This window comes from Opisthocomus hoazin, chromosome 15 (assembly GCF_030867145.1).
Source record: "Opisthocomus hoazin isolate bOpiHoa1 chromosome 15, bOpiHoa1.hap1, whole genome shotgun sequence".
Taxonomy (NCBI): domain Eukaryota; kingdom Metazoa; phylum Chordata; class Aves; order Opisthocomiformes; family Opisthocomidae; genus Opisthocomus; species Opisthocomus hoazin.
Window position 1 is genome coordinate 12,317,028 of NC_134428.1, and position 18,500 is coordinate 12,335,527.

Sequence of the window (18,500 nt, forward strand, 5' to 3'; positions counted from 1 at the left end):
TTAGTCAGCAAGTCAACAGCCCCCCAACACCCTAACCACAAGCTGGATGCATGCAGTTGGGCAGCAAAATCAGGCTAACAAGGACTGTGTTCTTAGCCAGGAAGGGCTCTGTAGAACAGAACAGAACAGTCGGCAGCAAGGACGCAGCATCTGCATGCTGCTCAGTTCAGACTGGCTCTAGCCCGGCCCATGGACTGATGTCCATTTGTAGATGGGGTGTATTAAGTGAGCTCCTGCAACATACCCTCCTGGCTTTTTTCTAGCCAGAAGGAGCCCAGATCACACACTCCCAGACCACTGCACAAAGTGAAGAGAAGCACAGTAAGGGAGATTTGCTTCATAAGCAACTCTGGATCTGCACTAAAAGCCTGCAAGAGCTGTGGGTGGGTCTGTGCTGTAGCTGCTGCCTGACACAGGCTAAGCAAACTGGGAAAGGGATGCGGGCATTGTTCACAACCTAATTGTCTGGACATACTCAGGTCTGAAAGCTCCTGGCATACCTTGGCTGAATGTCACCTACCAGATATGACACAACTCACCAGACTGTTCTCAGGCCCATACAACTGCCTTCCCAAGGCTACTCTGGATTAATTTTTCATCAGCTTGGCATAGACACCATCCCCATCTGTAAAATGCAGGCTGATCAAACTGCCCCTCTGGCAAATGAAGCTCTGATCAACTGTTTCGCTGGTCAGACACTGTGTCTGCCTCAAGACTACCTGCAACTCCAGCCCGTCTAGCCCAGAGAGCTAATAATTTCCACTAATGTCAACATTTTTTATATGTTTTATGTGAAAACAACGCACAGATACTCAGGCTATAAGTCAAATGAACCCATTACGCCCTCTCATCCTGCCAGCCTGTACTGCAGACGTTGGACATCCAAACATCACCTCCACCAGCTTCCATCATAAGTACACAGTGTGTCTCCAGAAGGTGCCCAGCTGGATTTAGAGATTTCAGGTAAGAGCACATCCATCAAAGCCTTCAATAAGTGATTTGGACGGTTAAAACCCTGCATTCCACTTCTAATCCCTGCAGACTAAACCCTGATCACTTTCCTTCCAAGAGAAGACCAGGACCAAGATTTTTCTGCCAGAAGCTGGCACATAACTGCAGTGCATTTTAGTCCCTGGATCGAGGAACGGTGAAGAGACCATTCCTTGCTATTCAAAGTGCAACGTAAGCTCTCTCTTAAGACAAGCTTGCCCTCAGCTCCCCTCCAGGGAAGCTGTATAACCCTCCATTTCTCTGATGGTTAAACCTTTCCTTCATGTAAGCAACTCCACCCAGGCACTGCACTCCAGCCGCGGAGCTGGGCAGTAAGAATCCCCCGGCTCTGCCTCTGGTGCAGGTTGTCTCTGTTCCTGCAGGAAGGTCACACGAGCAGCCAGCAATCATCCCAGCCAGGTCTCACCCGCACATGACAGGTTTTTGCCACCTTGTAGCAGAAATTCCTGTTATTCTTCCTATTCCCAGGCCAAATACAGATGGTTTACTCTAATACTTTGCACAGTGTTCCTATTAACCTATCACCCCATCTCCACTTCGCCGCTCTTCAATGTTACTTACTTTTCATCCCACATGATTTTCTTAGTTCCTTACACTGGTAACAGCTTTGTGTTGCCAGCAACTGTTCTTTCTCTGCTGTTACTGATGAGAGCCTGTCATTATCTTGGCTATTCATGAGTCAGATTCATTCCCTGCTCATTTCAGCACAAGCTCCAGCAGTTCCAGGCCCTCATGTTTCTGTAGGAGCCCTTCACCCCTCCAGTCCCCTTAAGAAACGCTTGTATGAATACCTCACTCCCTTATCCCCCAGCCAGGACACTTTCCACAAAGCCCACATCTAAACAGTCACGTCCACTGATCTGAGAGCACACCAGCAAGCCACTCTCATCCCTCCCATGCCCCCTTCAAGGGGGACTTAATTACTGATCATAAATTTACCCAGTGGCTCTGCCCCTTCTCACATGGCCTTGTGACACGCCATCACAGACTGCCTTTCTCTCAGCCAGGGACCACGGGCACAGGCACGCTCTCGGCACAGTGAGGCTCTGCGCATCCCCTCCACAGCCCCACAGACCCTTCCTCCTGCCCCCCGCCTCCATACCTGCACAGGCTGCGGCTCTTCTGGCACCGACACAGGTACCGGCACCGGGATGTCCAGTTTTAACCATGGTGGCTTCTTCCGCTGTAAACTGCTCGTGCTGTCGTGTCGCGCCTCCGACATCGTCCCACGTTTGTCCTCAGGCCTTGGAGAGGGAAGAAGTCACAGTTGGGAGGGGAGCAGGCTCATCCCTGACACAGTACACGCCTGCAGGGCTGAGCAGAGTGCTCTCCTCCAGGCTGTGACTGACGGGGCCCAAGCCCCAAGTCGGATGACTTCTCAAGCTCCTCGTGAGGGTTCAGGCATCACAGCCCGGACCAGACACCCGGAGAACAGGGCGCATTTCTCAGGCCCGCAGGACCTCCAGCCAGGTGCCAGAGACTGCAGTCACAAGCCTGAGAGTCAACTACCATTAAGATTTTTGCTGAGACTACTGTGAGATTCAGATTCTTTAAGAACCAGTTATGAATTAAATCTTAATGAGATCTGGATCCAGTCCAACCAGCTAAGTAACTGCAGTACCGAAATACACTGACCTCCCTCTAAAAACAGCCTGTGGCTCACACAGGCACCCTCGCCCACCCAAAGCCAAGCACCACGCTTTCCTATCTAACTACTACCTAGCAATTAGCAAGTGGTCACTTCTCATTGCTGTTTCTAATCGCCTTTAAATGTAGTCATTTTCTAGAAACACAACACAGTGCACAGAGTAATACAAGCATAGCATGAGCATTAGAGAACTGGCATTAATCCTGAACTACAAGTGGTTTTCATACATAAATAATAATGATATGGTATTTAAATAAAAACCGCTGTGTTACCAAAATGACAGAGTAACCAGAGTGACTCACTGTCATCTTGCCCACTCTGCTACACTGCAGCTTTCTCCTCCTGTTTCGGCTGCGCACAGTGGGGCAGGGACCACGCGACTCTCTCAGGCTGGCAGAGCACCTACTTTACTGTGCAAGCTCACTGAAACAATTAAGAAAACAAATTTCATTGGAGAGGGATCAGCTCAGAGACCTCCACGTGTACCTTCCAAACAAAGTTATTCTACAAGCCCATATTTCTTCCTCTCCTAGCACACTCACAATTGCAAGCTAGCAGCGGGAAGCATGCGTGCTGAATGGGATGAAAGATGCAATTCCTTCCCTGCTCCCTCCTTGCGTTGCCCAAGGCCACAGAACCCATAGGGGAACAAAAAATAAACAAACAAGAGTCCCAGCCTCTTTTCCCACCACAGTGGACAGATGGAATAAGCATCCAGTTAACTTTGTAGGCACCAATGATTTGAATGGAAGTAGCAGAAAAGCTCTGTTTAGATTAAAACTCAGTGCTCTTACAGTGTTAACACAGTCAATTTATTTTAAGTGCACAATGAGCCTAACCTCCCAGCAGTCTTCCTTGGGAGAGGGCAAGCCCTAGGACAGGAACAGAGGCCGCAGGAGTTCCATCCTTGAAGATATTCAGCACTCGACTAAACAAGGCCCTGAGCAGCCTGATTAGGCCCTGCTCTGTGCAGCGGCTGAGCCAGCCAACCTGCAAAGGTCCCTTCCAACCTAAATTAGGCACTGGTTCTCTGAAACACGCACTGCCTTTCATGGCATTTCCACCACATTCCCACAGCTCGCTGCAGCTGCTCTGGAAAGGGAGCCACACAAACAGTGAAGCTTACACAGGAGGGAAATAGGTCAACAAAAGGGAGAGGGGGGTGACCTGGATCGGGTTAGGAGAAGAGAATCTCATCTAAAAGGAGCTGAAGACCAGCTGCTAGCTCAGTCGCGTAAGCTGGGCTGGCTGCCAGGAGCGCCGTGCTCAGCTGAGCCGGAACAAGAAAGGGAGGACTCAACTGTAGGTGGATGAAGGTTGGGTTTCAGCAAAAACCACAGGCCCCCAAAAGTCTGAGAATTCATGATCTAGCCTGTACAGACACGCCCTTCGTACATGCACCATGGTCCTGTGTGCGCAGAGGCAGTGCCGTGCATCAGAGGGACACAATTCCTCACTTGCCTCCATCCCCAGCCACAGGGGTGACTAAATGCATCTGTTCTAACTTCCCATAAGACGAAAATAGCAAGAGTATTAGGGGGACTCCTGCCTGCTTTTGCTAAGGGTAAATCCGCTATGAGACAGCTTTCAGTCTTGCATGCAAAACGGGCAAACTTTTCTTCATGGTGAGGTCAGAAAGCAAAGCAGATTTCTCAAACCTGAAAAACTCCCTTGATGCAACGCAAAGAGCTCCAGCATTTACCCCACGAGGGCCACAAACACCAGGTCTTTCTGAGATGCTCTAATCAGAGACCAGCAAAGAGCGACAGAGCCGCTGCTCTGGTGTGACCAAACACAACCTATGTCAAACGTGCCCCTCATAACACAACTCCAGAGCCTCCTTTCTGTGCCTTCAAGGGAATTTCAGAACCTCTGAACTAGCAACCTTCATCTTCCAGCATCTCTTCAATGAGCAGACGTATCACCCAACTTCCTTCCTGCCCACCCACAGAGCTGCCTTTGTGAGCAGGTGCTTTGGGCATAAAGCATCAAGCGTGCGTACAACTTCCAGCTTTATCAAACGGTGAGGCCAAGCCAGAAAGGCAGAGAATGAATCACTCCTGTATTGCCCAAGAGCTGCTGTGACAATGCTGTGCTCCATGAAAACTTTCTGATGAGATCTCTTTTCAGTCCCCGTTCTTAAATTGCCACAGACAGGGATCTCCACATACCCAGCTTCACTGTCACCCTCACCTACATGAGCACGGGGACCTCCAGCAGCATGCACACACGCCACATGCAAAGAAGAGGGCAGAGCATGCACACACACGGGATCATTGCCCATGGTCTTACGATTGTCCCCAAAGTTGACTCAACTTTGTACTTTCGGCAAGAAAAAGATGCCAAGATGAGATTCACATAGCTGGCAGAGGCAATGGACTGCTTTCTCCCAAACTTCCGCACCTCAAGAGCTCTTTAATGCCTTCTTGAGAAGGCTTGGGACCCTATTTCAACACTTTCCTTTGCCTGAAGGGTTTGAACCTACATGTCCCACCCTCCTTTGAGGGCACAGCAATCAGAAATCAAGATCTTCAAAAGCAGACAATGCATGAATGCTTCACTAAAAAAATATGGCCAAGTATTACAGAAAGCAGTATCTTCCCTTGGAATGATGTTAAACAGTAAGTAAAATGGGCACTTGCCACCTAAATAGACGTTGTCTCCCTGGTTCTTGGAAAAATAGCAAAGCATCAAAATGCATATATAATAACTGTGTAAGTGCAAGCAGTATGTAAAAACCAGGTGAGTTTCGAGTGTGACTGCAAACAGAGTACTTAACCCAGGAGCAAACTCTTTCAGCAGTTTGACCCTTTTTACTTACTGAAAACATCCATTTCCCAGTAAGAGTGCAGTGAAGGCAGAGCGGTTCAGCATTCTCGGCTCTGCGTCTCCATTTGGAATGGCCAAGAACAAACCTCACAAACGCACGAGGTGAAACTTGCCACATTTGCCCTAGCAGGGCCTGATTCTCCGCACACTGTGAATACGCGGCCACGGCACAGGCCAGCCGACTGCCCGGGCACCAGCAGACGGGCACATGGATGTGAGAGGCAGGTCTCCAGGAGGTTAGTGGTGAGACTGAATGTGGATCCAGCTGTGTACACAGACGTATAGCTGTAAGCAGATGTATAGCTGTGTATCTAGATGTACAGCTGGAGGGTGGAACACTGTCTTTGCAAGCCCTTACTGCACCTGGTCCTCGCTGGAAGTGCTGCAGTCACTAACTTCTGTCGCAGCACTGCACTAGAAGTACATTCCGAGTTTCACACTGACCCCTTGATTATTTTTAGGGGTTAGTGTTTCAGGATACAGCATCTGTGTATTTGTCCGGGCCAATGGGCTTTGTTTCAAGGTTGACTGCACTGACACGTATTTCATTGGAATGGTCACAAATCCTCAAAGTAATCCCGATTTCTCAGTACTGTCCTAGCAAGCGTTTTCAAGAGGTCCCTGACAGCAGCAGGATAGGAACAAGCACAGCACAGCCATGCAAGGTCGGGCCACACATCCATCTAAAGTCAGTATCTCATTTCCAACAGACCATGTCTGGCAATAAGTACAGCATAGGGGATCGCCTAACCGTCATATCTCCCCAGACAGTCATGGCATGGGCTATGAATAACTCGGGGGCTACCTGTGCCAGAGACGTCTTTGCATTTGATGGTTCTCTGTAACCATCTCCATATCCATCCAATGATTTTTATTCCAGAATGTATCCAACTTATTTTTGAATCCAAGCAAACTTTTAGTATTTCTAATGGCACATAACAAAGAGCTCCACGGCTGAAACACGTTCTGCATGACCAGCATCTTCTTCAGTTTGCCTTTAAACCTGCCATTTTCTGGGTTCACTTGATGCTCCGTGGTTCTTGGGCTAGAAGAGTGAATAGCTTTTCCCTACCCCCTTTCGCCATGCCCAGTACTAGCTCTACAGATCTCCCTCATGACCTTCCTACCACCCTCTCTTCCCACAATCACAGTGGGATCCCCATCCAGCTGCTCAGTCCTTGTACAGGAGCTGTTCCAGACCCCTCACCTGTCCTTGTGGTTTGCACCATCTTCCAAAGTCCAGAAAATGCTCCACCAACCTAGACATCAGCTAAATGTCTTCATCCTAGATAGGTGGAAGTGTTCATGCTTTCAAGCTTTTGTGAACTGCCACTGGGGCTTGAAACTCAACTTTTGTAAACTGTCAGGGTAGTGATTCCAACAAGCAGCATCAAGAGAGAAGTCTCCACTATTACCAAAACCACGTAAGAGCTATTGGAGACATGGGTAAGGAGACTGTCTGAAGAGACCGGGAAGAGACAGAAGGGCCCAGTACCTGCCCAGACTCCTCCTCCCAGTGCTGCCACAGTCCTGGTCCCGGTGCCTCCACCTGCACTGCTCAGTCAGCTCAGAAGCTGTTCCCCCAGCATCACAAAACCGAGGAATTCAGAAATACAAACTCTTCTCCAGCACACAGGCTGAACCCACGGCATTTGCAAATTTAGCTTCTTCTAACTGATCAGCTGCATGTACAACTGTGGTAGCAGCACAAAAATTATTAACAAAGTAACAAATGAAAAAACTTGTGTATTGCAGATACTCTGGGAAAGTCATCTTCAAAAGCTCCACGCCAAAGCAGGGTCACAGTACCAGAATGAAAGCCAAATCCCCTGTGCTGTGGGTCAGGCTAAGAAAGAGGAAGAGCGCATTAAATCCCAAAGTTGGCATATGATCAAGAAAAGCTGCTTAGTGAAATCCACTGACCCAAACGGAGAAGGAAAAGCCTTGTACTGAAGCCTGAGCATGCTCCTAAAACTGACAGGCATCTCAAACACGTTCAGAGATCTGCACAGTCATTTCCAACACAGACCATCCTTCCATTTAAATAGACAACTGAAACTATTCCTATCTTCATTTTTTTCTTCCAGAACTTCCATTTCTACCAGCATTCCCATTTAAAATAAAGCTGGCTTTTTTTCCCAAAAAACATTCCAAGTGAAAAAAACCCACCCAAAACAGAACAAAAAACCCCCCCTTCATTCAACCCTACCACACAAATGCACATCACCTGCTTTTCCCAGCAATGCTGCTCCTCTCCAGCACAGAACGTGCACTTTCATACAGACACCCCCGGGAGGTAACAGACACCTGGGCTATTCCGCCGCAATCCGATCACCACCTCCCATGTTCACCCTCCAGCTGTTTTCCTCCATTTTTCAAACCCCCGTCACTGCAACAGCTGTATTTGCAGTGCCTGCTATGCAGAGTCCCAGGCGAGTCCCGTGTACCTGAAGGGGTCTGCCCCTGCAGCTATTCTGGTCAAGGCACATCAGCAGGCATCTGGGTGGAGAGACAGCAAAGAAATCGGGATCCTCAATGTGCTCTCCAGAGAGAGCGAGCCAGGGGAGACAGCGGGCTGCTGGCTGTGCCTCCCTCCAGGAGGATTTCTGCTAGCACAGCAGAGAAAAGGCAGGAAGTCCAAGGAGAAGAGGAGCAGTAGGGTTTCAGCCTCACGGCTGCCAATAAAACCATCTAGCGTGGATCAGACCCAACAAGTTACAAATGATATCTCAAATATCAGACACGCACCAGACCTTTAAAACAAGCCAGATGGAGGGGCTGAGGGCAGGCAGGGACAGGGAAGATGGAACAGACCCATGACCCTGCACTCTTGAGGAAAGCTGTTGATGGCACAGCAGCAGCCAGGCTCTGGCTGAGACCACCACCATGTCCCACTGTAAGACATTACCTGGGAAATGAAACCAGGCCACCAGCAGTGCCCTGGCAGTGGCCCTGTGCAGGACTCCATCCGGCTCTCCCGACCTCAGGGAAGATGCCGTTGGGCTTTGCAGGCTGCCGAGCAGAAGCTGGGGTCTGAGCAACCCAAGCACCTCTGGGCACAAGCCTGGCAGCGAGCTAGGCAGACGCAGCATCCCTTTGAGCCCTGCTCAGCAGGGAGCTGGCAGGACCACCATCCCCACACACCACTCACTGCCCTCCACCACACACAAACGCCGTACACAAGCTCTGCTTGAGTGCTGACATGGACTGATGCTGCCCACAACAGCCTGCACGAAATCACACAGGCAACAGTTCCTCAAGGCCCTGCCTTCAGCTGCCAGCAGACCAACCTGACAGCTAGCTGCTGCCCAAAGAGCAGTCTTGCCTTACTCCAGGCAAGCCACTTCAAGGTGTTTTACCAGCACAAAACCAACCTAGTAAATTATTTCCTGTTGAGCTGACATCCTGAAGAGGCTCAGACAATTTCAGATAAGCTCTGTGCAGCCTAAGAGAGGAAGCGTAGGACCAGCCTACTCAGTGATAGCAGCTTACCTGAAACACCAAACTCCAGCCTGAGCCTTTGTCCGCTGCCTATGTGAAGCAGCGCTCCTCCACGCCAGCCTCGCAGACCGGTGCTCAGGGAACTGCATCTACCCCCACAAACACGCATGCAGCACACTGAGCCCCCGCACTCTCCTCCAGAGAGGGACCAGACAGCAGACCTGGGAAGTAGCCAACCTTTATTCAAAGACATAGTTTTCCTGCAGGCCAGCGCGGCACATCGGAAAGACCTGTCCCTACCCAAACCGTCTTTCAAACTCCATGTTGAAGTAGAACATGGAAGAAATGGATCTGGGGTAACAAAAGCCTTTCTGTGTACTCTGATGAAACACAGGCCTTTGCCTTGTAGAGAGCGAATTAAAAGGCGCACAATCTTCCTTCAGGGTTTTCTCTTCAACTGGTGCTCTAGAAAGAGCTAGAAGAGGAGATACTGGAAGTTAATTAGCTGAGAAACGTCAGTGGAAACTTCCTGGCTTGGAAGAGACCAGGCAGACCCCTAGACAGGAAACGGGAAGCTACATGTGGAAAAACCCAAGGGTTAGGATTGCATGCAAAGCCTTGTAGAATGATACTGGTATGCAAGAGGCACACCGAGAGTGCAAAGCTTCACCTGGGACCCACTGAACTTGGAGAAAGCTCAGCTACATACAGAGCCAGAAGGTTTTAAATACAGGTAATAAAAACATCTGCCAGTGAAGTCCAAATGTATGTGAGCCAATCCCACGATCAGGAAAGCAGATCTGATGTGCCTTTGAGCAACCGATTTTCTTGATTTTCAGAAAAAGAAGCCGGTCATGATAGAAACCAGCTGTAACTGACCTCCTACTGGAACATCAGTATTAAAAGCTTTCAAAGCAGCTTCACATGGGACCTGAAGGGTATCCAGGTCTGGCGCCCTGATATACAAGAGAGAGGAAAAACAAAGAGCTCAAAAAACTCTTCTGATTCCTGTTAGTCCCCAGATCCGTAGTCGAACTTCTCTAAATACAGGTTAAAAGATGACCCCCAACTGCAACCTGCAAACACACAGGCAACAGACTCTGATCTTTTAGGTCCTTTTGTTGCAGCACACAAAAGGTGGAGTAGTAACAAGAACACCAAAGCCAATGATCAAAATTCAAGTTACAAAGATATCACGGCCACTTGAAAGAGAAGGAAGCCAACAGAAGCAGCAGTGCCCCCAGCCCTCTGTGTTGCCCCCCTCCTCGTGCTGGCACAAGCATCCCTGCAGTTGTCGGGTGATCCGCACTGGGAACTGACCCACATGAGCTCAGCAAAGAAAATGGTTTGTTCCAGCCCCAGCTCCTCCCTGATCCAAGTCACCACATGGCTCCACAAACACTTGTGCCAGCAGAAGGAAAGGGGAAGGAGCAGGAACAACAAGAGCAGCTGGAGCCAGACAACTGGACTGCTTCTCAAGGCAGCACAGTTTGAAGCAATCGTGAAAACATAGCCAAAAACTCACACTTGTAGCACTGTGGGAAGCTAACAATTATCACGCGGGAGGTGATGGGTACTTCGTCTCTTGAGGCTTAAATAATGATCTGAGAAGTGCCCTCAATGCAGGTGTTGAGTGCAGCAGGAATAAAATACTACTATACCACCAGAGGCAAAGTGAATTTTTTCTGGAGTCATCGGATGGGAAAACATCCAAAGCATCCACAGACTTCTCTAGAGTTGACGACAAAACCTCAGGCACAGGCAGCTTCCACAGAAGCATTCCCAAGCGACAAGTTTCCTCTGCTCCCTATGGCCTGTGGCACCCGCAAAACAACTAGGTGGAAGGGAGCCAAGTCCAGCAGAGTGGGCAGAGGGGCTGCCTTTCCCACTTCCCAGGCACGCGTGACCCAGATGATAGAAGCAGGTTCACCGCACTAGCGAGCACACCCGTGCCCCAATGCCCACGCAGGGCCCAGGACGAGCAATCAGCATCCACCTCCTAGAGTAAACGCAATACAGAGCCATCTACGACCTACCTAGATACCAGCAAGGGGAACAGCATGAGCGTGAAACACAACCAACAGAGCAGGGAGCAGTGGGAAACCGTCTGGAGTACTTGAGCATCTTCATCCTGCTTGTGTTTCTCCATGAACAGAGCCTGCAGCTTTGCACAGAGAATGCCAGCACTGCACCCTATGCAAGAGCCCCATTTCCAGCAGCCACATCCTAACGCTGTGGTCATAGCACACCACTTATAGGCTACACAATCGGGCACCGACTGATGACGATATCTGCTCACAGCTCCAGTGACAGCACGTCAGCACATCAAGCACTGAGGGTGAGAAGCCAGCACTGACCAGCACTCCCATTCCTTCGGGAAGCCGACAGAGCCAGCACTGCCTGGTCCTCAGAAGGAGCTGGTTTCCGCCTAGATCCGTTACCAGCTACCAGCTGGCTGATGCATCTCAGCACGCCTGTGCAGGAAGCCAGGACACTACTGCTGGTCCAGTGCCACAGTGAACGTAGCCAGAACGGGTAACAAGTATAATCACATTAACAACTCAAATATTAACAATTCCAATTATAAACAGCTGACTGCCAGCACTGGAAGCGTGTCCAGAGGAAGGATCATCTACGCAAGCCTCATTATTGCGCCCTATTCAAAAGTAACCATGGCTGCCCATTGAGTTTGCAGTGCCTGCGCCGAGCTGGCAGAGCCCCTTGCTCCGGGGTCCCCAGCAGCCTCAAAGTGCAGTTATCTCAGTACTCTGCCTGGGTCTACACGATCTTCAGCGTCACTGGAGCTCCTCGTTAACAAAGAAGCAGGAAAGAGTGATCACAGAAACTATTTTAGTACACATTTAACTTCTTGCACAATTCAGTGGGGCTCCAGAAGACCCTGTTCCTGATTTATTTTCATTACTAGTAAAAAAGATGCACTTTAAAGCACTGGCTGATCCACAAGTGCCACGGACAGTCATTGCCTCAAATATACAGCAAGGTAAGATTCACGAAAACGCTTTTGTCAGCGCAGCCACCACCCCACATTAGAAAAGACAAAACAAACAAAATCCTACAACTGTGTTTGAACAAAGGCATCATTTTTCTACTAGCTTTTCCTACCAGTTCTCATATTCATCACATGTACCGTAAGGGTTCAGGACACAAGCGAAGCTAGGAACACAGCACTGGTATGACTCTCAGGACAGCAGTAAGCACTGGCTCTGGCTGCTTTTGGAATAGCGGCTGCCCGTGTCCCCACCTCAACAGCAATTTTCTTGGCAATGCCTCTTAGTGACTACAACATTGTTCTTTTAGAAAATATGACATCAACAAACAATTGATGGAAAAGCAACTGCCAAAACTAGCAACCTTCCCTAAAAGATCACAATACCCCAAACCAAAAACTATGTTAGACCAAAAGCCAATCAGCCTCTATGGCAAAGACTCTCAGTACTAAAAGCAGCAAAGAATCACTGTTTGTTGTGCTAAATAAAAACGCCTCACTGGCAAACAAGTTCAAAACTGCTGCAAATGACAACATTTCCTATGGAAAGTTACATAAACCCACCCTGAATAGCAATCTAAAAAAAAAAGAATCTTAGAGGAAATAACAATAACAAATGCTGGAGCCACCAGAAGACAGACTTTACATTCAGGAAGGATGGAAGCGGCAGCATCCGAGCCATTCAGACCAGCTTTCCTTGCACGTTCTTTTGAAATTCAGAGCATCCTCACTCACCATCACACACCTGCTTTCTCCAACACGACCACAGTTCTGTTCACCTGGATACAAGCGAGAGAACAAACCTGCTTCCACCAGCAACACTCATAGCAATGAGGCCCAGTGAAGATCCTTCAAAAGAACAATCACACAGCCAAGGACTCGGAGCAGAGCCGGTTCCGCTGGAGCTGCTGTTCCTAAGCATTAGCTGATTTAGCCAGGGACACAGGAGAGCTAGCCTGCCAATCTGACGCTCTGCTTTCTACTCTTGCTAGTGCTCGACAGCCAGCCACAAGCCATTTCCTACTTTATCCCACTGGAAAGTAGCTGCAGGAAGATCGTCTTGCACTGCAGGTGTGTGTACACGTTCATGCGTGCCCAGGGCACCAACTCACAACACAAACACAAATAATCATAATTCAAACTCTGTTTCACAGAAAAAAAAACTAAAAATCTAAGTGAACCATATTTCTCCAGCCTGAGTGAATGGCACGTTCTCTCTCACGGTTTCCGCTGAAATTGCAGTCTCCGAGCAGTCAGAGAAAAGGAAGGTACACTCATACTTTTTGGCAAAATGACTCATAGCCTGCTGTCTTCTACAGTTCACTTTAAAGCACCGGGCTCTGAATTCAAAGAACAGAGAAACATACCTCCCATGAGCTGATTGCTACGGGGCAATAACTCCTGAAGTACGGAAGCTGTATTCAGCAATGTAGGCGTCTGAGCCTTCAAGGTTTTAAAATTCAGGCTGCTCCGACTTTCACCGAGTCAAAGCCATGTAAGTGCTGGACCTGTGGAACAGTAAAAGCAGCGTCTTGCACAGCTTCAGGATGACCTCATAACCTCATACAGATTGTTCCTTTTCAAAGAAAAAAAACCCCTTCAAAGCAGGGATTGCTGCTGACCAGCAGAGCAATGGGCAGCCTCTCAGCGAAGTGGAAACAGGAAGGGGAGGAGGCGGCAAAGGTAGGCTTTCCAGAAAAGGCAAGATCAGGCATGTCTCGGTATCTCTTCTCCCCGAGGAAGTCTGCACTGTGCCAGGAAGTATTTTGCAATGATACTTCTCCATTCAATGAGAAGAAATTACATCTCCTTTAATAATCACTGTGTTTTAGAGATGCTCTGATTACTAAGGCAAGATCTGTTTGTTGCTAAAGGCCCCAGAATTTGAGAACATATCCGCTGCTCAGGTCTGTATCGCGATAGTTCTAACACTTCTATAGTATGCAAAAAGTAGCTTTAATTGTATTTGAAACAAATGCTGTATCTACACAGTTGAAGAGTGCACCCAAAGGAAATTTCAGCAAGAACAAGCCTTATGTCAATCTGACGTTTGCTGTCTCTGCAGCACAGAGCACACAATCAATGAAACTTGCACCCTGTAGCTTTAGGAGATGTAACAGTTAAGGTTAACACAAATAATAAGCTCTTCACCAAGTAGCAAACAGACACTCTTTGTTATTCAAAAAGATTTGACCATAGTTTGGATGATTTGTTCAAAAACTCCGTTACTAATTCGCTTGTTGTGGCATCATCCCAAAACACATTAAAAAAAAAACCAAAGAAACCACTTCCTCATTCCTACAGCAGCATGGACTGAAACAAGAAGTATGAGAGATGAGATCTTAAGTGGGCTTCAGCCAGTCCCGGACAGCAGCTAGATGAGCAGGATGAAAAGAAGGAGCAAGCAGTCGGAAACCCCTGAAGTCCAACTAACAAGGACACGACAGTAGGCAGCCTCAGCACAGACACAATTTCCACCGCTCCCTGTGGAAACCTCACTCTCTCAGAGCTGCCCCTAGGCCTTCCCAACAGCACCTCAAGCCCGCCTGTGAAAAGAGAGAAGCTGGCAGGCAAGCCCAGCCCACCCCGCACTGTGCTGGAGTGAGGGTCTCTACCACTCTGTGCCAGCCGGCCTGGATGACAAGAGCACACACCACACACCAACTTGGTTTGGGGGTCTTTAAGGACACCAAAACAGGGCTGCCAGCATGACCACAGAAATGCTGTCCCACAGATCCATTTCTTTCCAAGACTAAATCTTGCCTGTTGCCTCCTTAATCTCTTGGGACAATAGCTGCAGGGCTAGGGCTGTCCCTTCTAAACATTTTTCTGTTACTTGCATGGTCGGTGCTGACCTCAGAGGGGAGTCACTGGACACTGGTGGGGTAAGCAACAGGTCCTGATGTCTATCCAGTTCAACTGGTTCATCTGCTAGTTCTGAACAAGGCAAAAAATAAACAAACAAAAAGGCCAAAACAAAACACCCGCCAAAACAAAACTACCAACCACAAAGCTTAAAAAAAAAACCCTGCCACTTGGGAGACAATTACCTGCATGATCCTGGACACCAGGGCTTCTCCTCCTCTGAGGAAAGAGACCATCTTTACTTTACTTCCCAGCAGCACTGGGACGTTCTGCCCATGACCCAGACTCAAGTTCCACTAAATTCAGGTTGCAGCTCAAGTTGAGATGCTATCACAGTCTCAGCAGAGAGAATGCAAAACAGCTCCCTGAGCAGGAGGCAAGATAGAAGTTCTGCGGGTTACTTAAAACTGCAGCAGGTACATACCCAGCAGCAGGGAGGCAACCTTACAATAACAGTGCGAGCTCCGCACATTTCATGTGCTTTTCATTCCAGCCAGATGGTGATAAAGTTAGACTTGGAGCACAGCACCTCTTCAGCTGTTTCAAGAAAGGAAACTAATCCACGCCTCAGCTCAGGGAAAACGTTAACGAAGGAACCCATCCTTGAGTTTTAAGCATTTCTACTGAAACGCATCATACATCCGTGACAGGCAAGCGGCTGCAGGAACAGCAATTAATGGAAGTGCCATGCTGGGTCATAATAAATGCTAGAACCTCCCAGGAGGGCGCATGGTCTCCACGGGACGCCAAAGCCTCCAGAGAGAACCCAGGAAGGAAGGCAGCACTCACAAGGGAAGAATCTTACCAAAGACTCTTCTGCCGGGTAAAAGAGGTACAGCTACAGAAACACCAGGATCTTCAGCTCGCAGCCAATCCCACTCAGCAGGCAGCGTCCCCAGCAGCACATGGGGTGCTCTGCCAACCTTTTTGCTGGATGCGTGGAACAGAAGAGGAAAACAACCCAAGATTCCTGGTCATGTTGCCTGTCTCAGGCCTTCAGCGCTGACCAGGCTGTGATTGCACTGCAGAGAGATCCGACACACTGAATGGAACCAAATCTTTACTAATTATATCTGAGCATGTGGGCTCCGTGCCCAGAATAAACTGTCCTATCAAGCCACACTCAGCAGACCCTGCCTCTTTCAGGGGAACATGCTGGGACTTGCTGGCTACTCTCTGGGGCTGGATTCCAGAGGAACAGGACTGATGACCCCAAAAGGAATTCCTATTCCTGCCTTGCGACCTCACTCAGCTGCAGCCTCGTTGCATTCCCCGCCACAAAAGTGAAACGAGCCATCTGCCAAGTCCAGTGACGAGGCGCTGGCCATCTCCGAGGGACGTATAACTCCTGACCGAGGCAGCACGTCAGGGCCACGCGCTCTCAGCACCAAGCCACAGGCAGGGCGAGCTTGCTGGAGAAGAGGTTTCTGCTCTGCTCTGCAGGTGAGCAGCACTCTCCACATCCAAAGCTCATCACCGGGGCTGAGCAGAGCAAGACATTCCTGAGACCGGGGCCAGCCCATGGCTTTCCCCAAAACCTGAAAAGCCAGTTTGCAGGCAGATCTCTTGCAAGTGTATTGCCTAAAAAAAAAGGCCTGTCATGGGAAGTCCCAGAGCAGAACTAGTTTTGTGGGAGGTTGCTTTTACCCTGCGCAGCATTAACCTCCTCTCATGTGAACGCACAGGGGCAGGCACACCACTGACACGACTGCAGTGAGAGGCGCTGCCTTCCAGGGGGGCTCAGGACCGACGAGCGCAGAGACCCTAACGAAGCTCGTTCCCCTGTTCCAAATCCACAGCACCTCTTGGGAGGCTGGCGGGGTCCCAGCTCAGGAATGGCACGGGCTCCCCACAAGCCTGCGCAGAGGCAGTGGAGACCTGGGCTGCCCAGTAGCAGCCACGAGGATCTAAGGACACAAGAGGGATGCCGAGGGAGGGATGATAGCTGTTACAACAGGAGGTTAAGAAAAGGCAGGAAAGCTTTCAGGCACACAAGCCCTTTCTTGAAGTCCTTTTAACAATCAAAACTTGCAGGAAGGAAGTACCTGAAAGTTAATCTGTTTCTTCCAAATACATCAACCGATCTCACACGAGTTACCACCTCCTCTTGCAAACCCTGTGCCACTGAGACAGCAGAGCTGGAGAGCAGCACTCACCCACGCCCTGGAGCGGAGACCCAAGTTCTCCTCCCAAGGATCTGCCCCCCAGCTCATCCCAAGTGGGCCCTTCTAACCCCTGTGGTCACGGCACAAGGGCAGCTCCTTGTCTTTGCTGCTCGATCACTGTTACTGCCGTTAACACCCTGCGCTCCGTCCTCGTCCCATGCTTCATTCAGCAGCACCTTCAGCTTTGCTGCCTTGTCCCTTCCCGTTACACGTGGCTGTTTTTTCCTTCGCTGCAGAACGCAACGGCTTTCTTCACAGAGGAAACAGGCAGCCATGGGGACAAAAACAGGAAGAAAGGAAACAAGCTTCCTGCTCGCTCCGGGACCCGGCCCGGAGACATCCCCGACCAACTCCGCGCGCCCCGCCGCCAAGCCAACCTGCGAGGAGAATCAGTGCGCAAGGACGAGCGCCGGGCAAAACTCCATTCGTGCCGCCGCTCTCGCCTCTCCCGAGTGACGGGAGAGAAAAGCCCGAGTCAAAACACGCGTGAGGGGCACTTTGCTACGCCCGTGTGCCGCGACGGGGAGCGGGGCAAGGTTGCTCTCCCAGGAACCCGAAAGGACTCGGCGCCGGATCCTGCCGAGGCTTTAACCAGGCTGGCGCCGGGCTGCTGTCACCCCCGGCTTCGTGACAGCGGCGCGGAACGACTTCGGGGGCTCGACCCAGAGGAAAACTAACCTTCACACGTAAAAAAAGCTGTGTTTTCCACAAGATTCAGCTCACCAGGCGGCTGCCAGCATCAGGGGAGGGCGGGTGGGCAGGACGCGTGGCGGAGGGGCCTTCCAGCTCCATCACGGACGGGCTTGAAGCGAGCCACCGCCTCGGGCCCCCCTCCCGCCAGCTCGCCGAGCTCCCGGTGGCCGCAGAACCGCCGACCCCGCGCGGGTCCAACGCCGCTCCCTCAGCGGCGCCCGGTGCGGGGAAGGGACCGTTTTGTGAGGGGGGCTGACAGGGAGACGGGCTCCGTACCTACCTGAGGGCGCCGGTCTCGCCCCGCGGACCGCCGAGGGCCGCTCCCTGCCCGGCTGAGGCGGCGCGGTCCGCGCTGCCTCAGCCGGGCAGGGAACGGCCCTCGGCGGGGCCGCCCCTCTCGGCCGGGCCGCCAGCAGGGGGCTGCCAAGCCGCGGCGGAGGCGGCGGGACGGGACGCCCCCCCCTTCCCGCTCCCCGCTCCCGCACTCACCTCAAAGGCGGGTGAAGCACCGCTCGGGTCGGGCCCCTCTTCCCAACCCTCAGCGCGGCTGAGGGGACCGGCGCCACCGAGCTCGGCCCGCGAAGCCGCGGAGACTCCTCCCCCCCGTGCCAGGGGCCGGCCGGCCGGGCACGCCATTCACCGCCGCCGCATGCAAATGGCAGGCGGGAACGACCCAGCCGGCTCCGGCGGCGTGAGCCCCGCCGGGGAGCTGCCGGCGCCCGGGGGCAGCGGGACGGCGCGGCCCGCCTCGCCGCCCTGACTCACGGCGGAGGAATGCGCCGGGAAGGGCGGAAGCCACCGGGCCCGGAGCCCCCCACCCCGTGCTTTCGGGAGCCGGCGT

General features: G+C 51.0%; 1 protein-coding gene across 10 annotated transcripts in view; it reads right to left on the minus strand.

Moving 5' to 3' along the window:
• RHBDF1 (rhomboid 5 homolog 1) overlaps positions 1–18,226 on the minus strand; it is a 37,250-nt gene extending 19,024 nt beyond the window's left edge. For 6 of the 10 annotated variants that reach the window (XR_012765619.1, XM_075436525.1, XM_075436523.1 and 3 more), the window contains exons 1-2: positions 17,940–18,015; positions 2,114–2,255 (exon numbers count right to left, since the gene is read on the minus strand). Coding sequence is in view for 9 of the 10 variants with exons in the window: in XM_075436525.1 (XP_075292640.1) it covers positions 2,114–2,233 (120 nt within the window). In the remaining variant the exon portion in view is untranslated. Of the gene's footprint in view, positions 1–2,113; positions 2,256–2,961; positions 3,083–17,935; positions 18,016–18,148 lie in introns of those variants that run through there. The other 4 variants (XM_075436528.1, XM_075436520.1, XM_075436521.1 and 1 more) reach the window with 3 other exon arrangements.
• Positions 18,227–18,500: the final 274 nt, after the last annotated feature.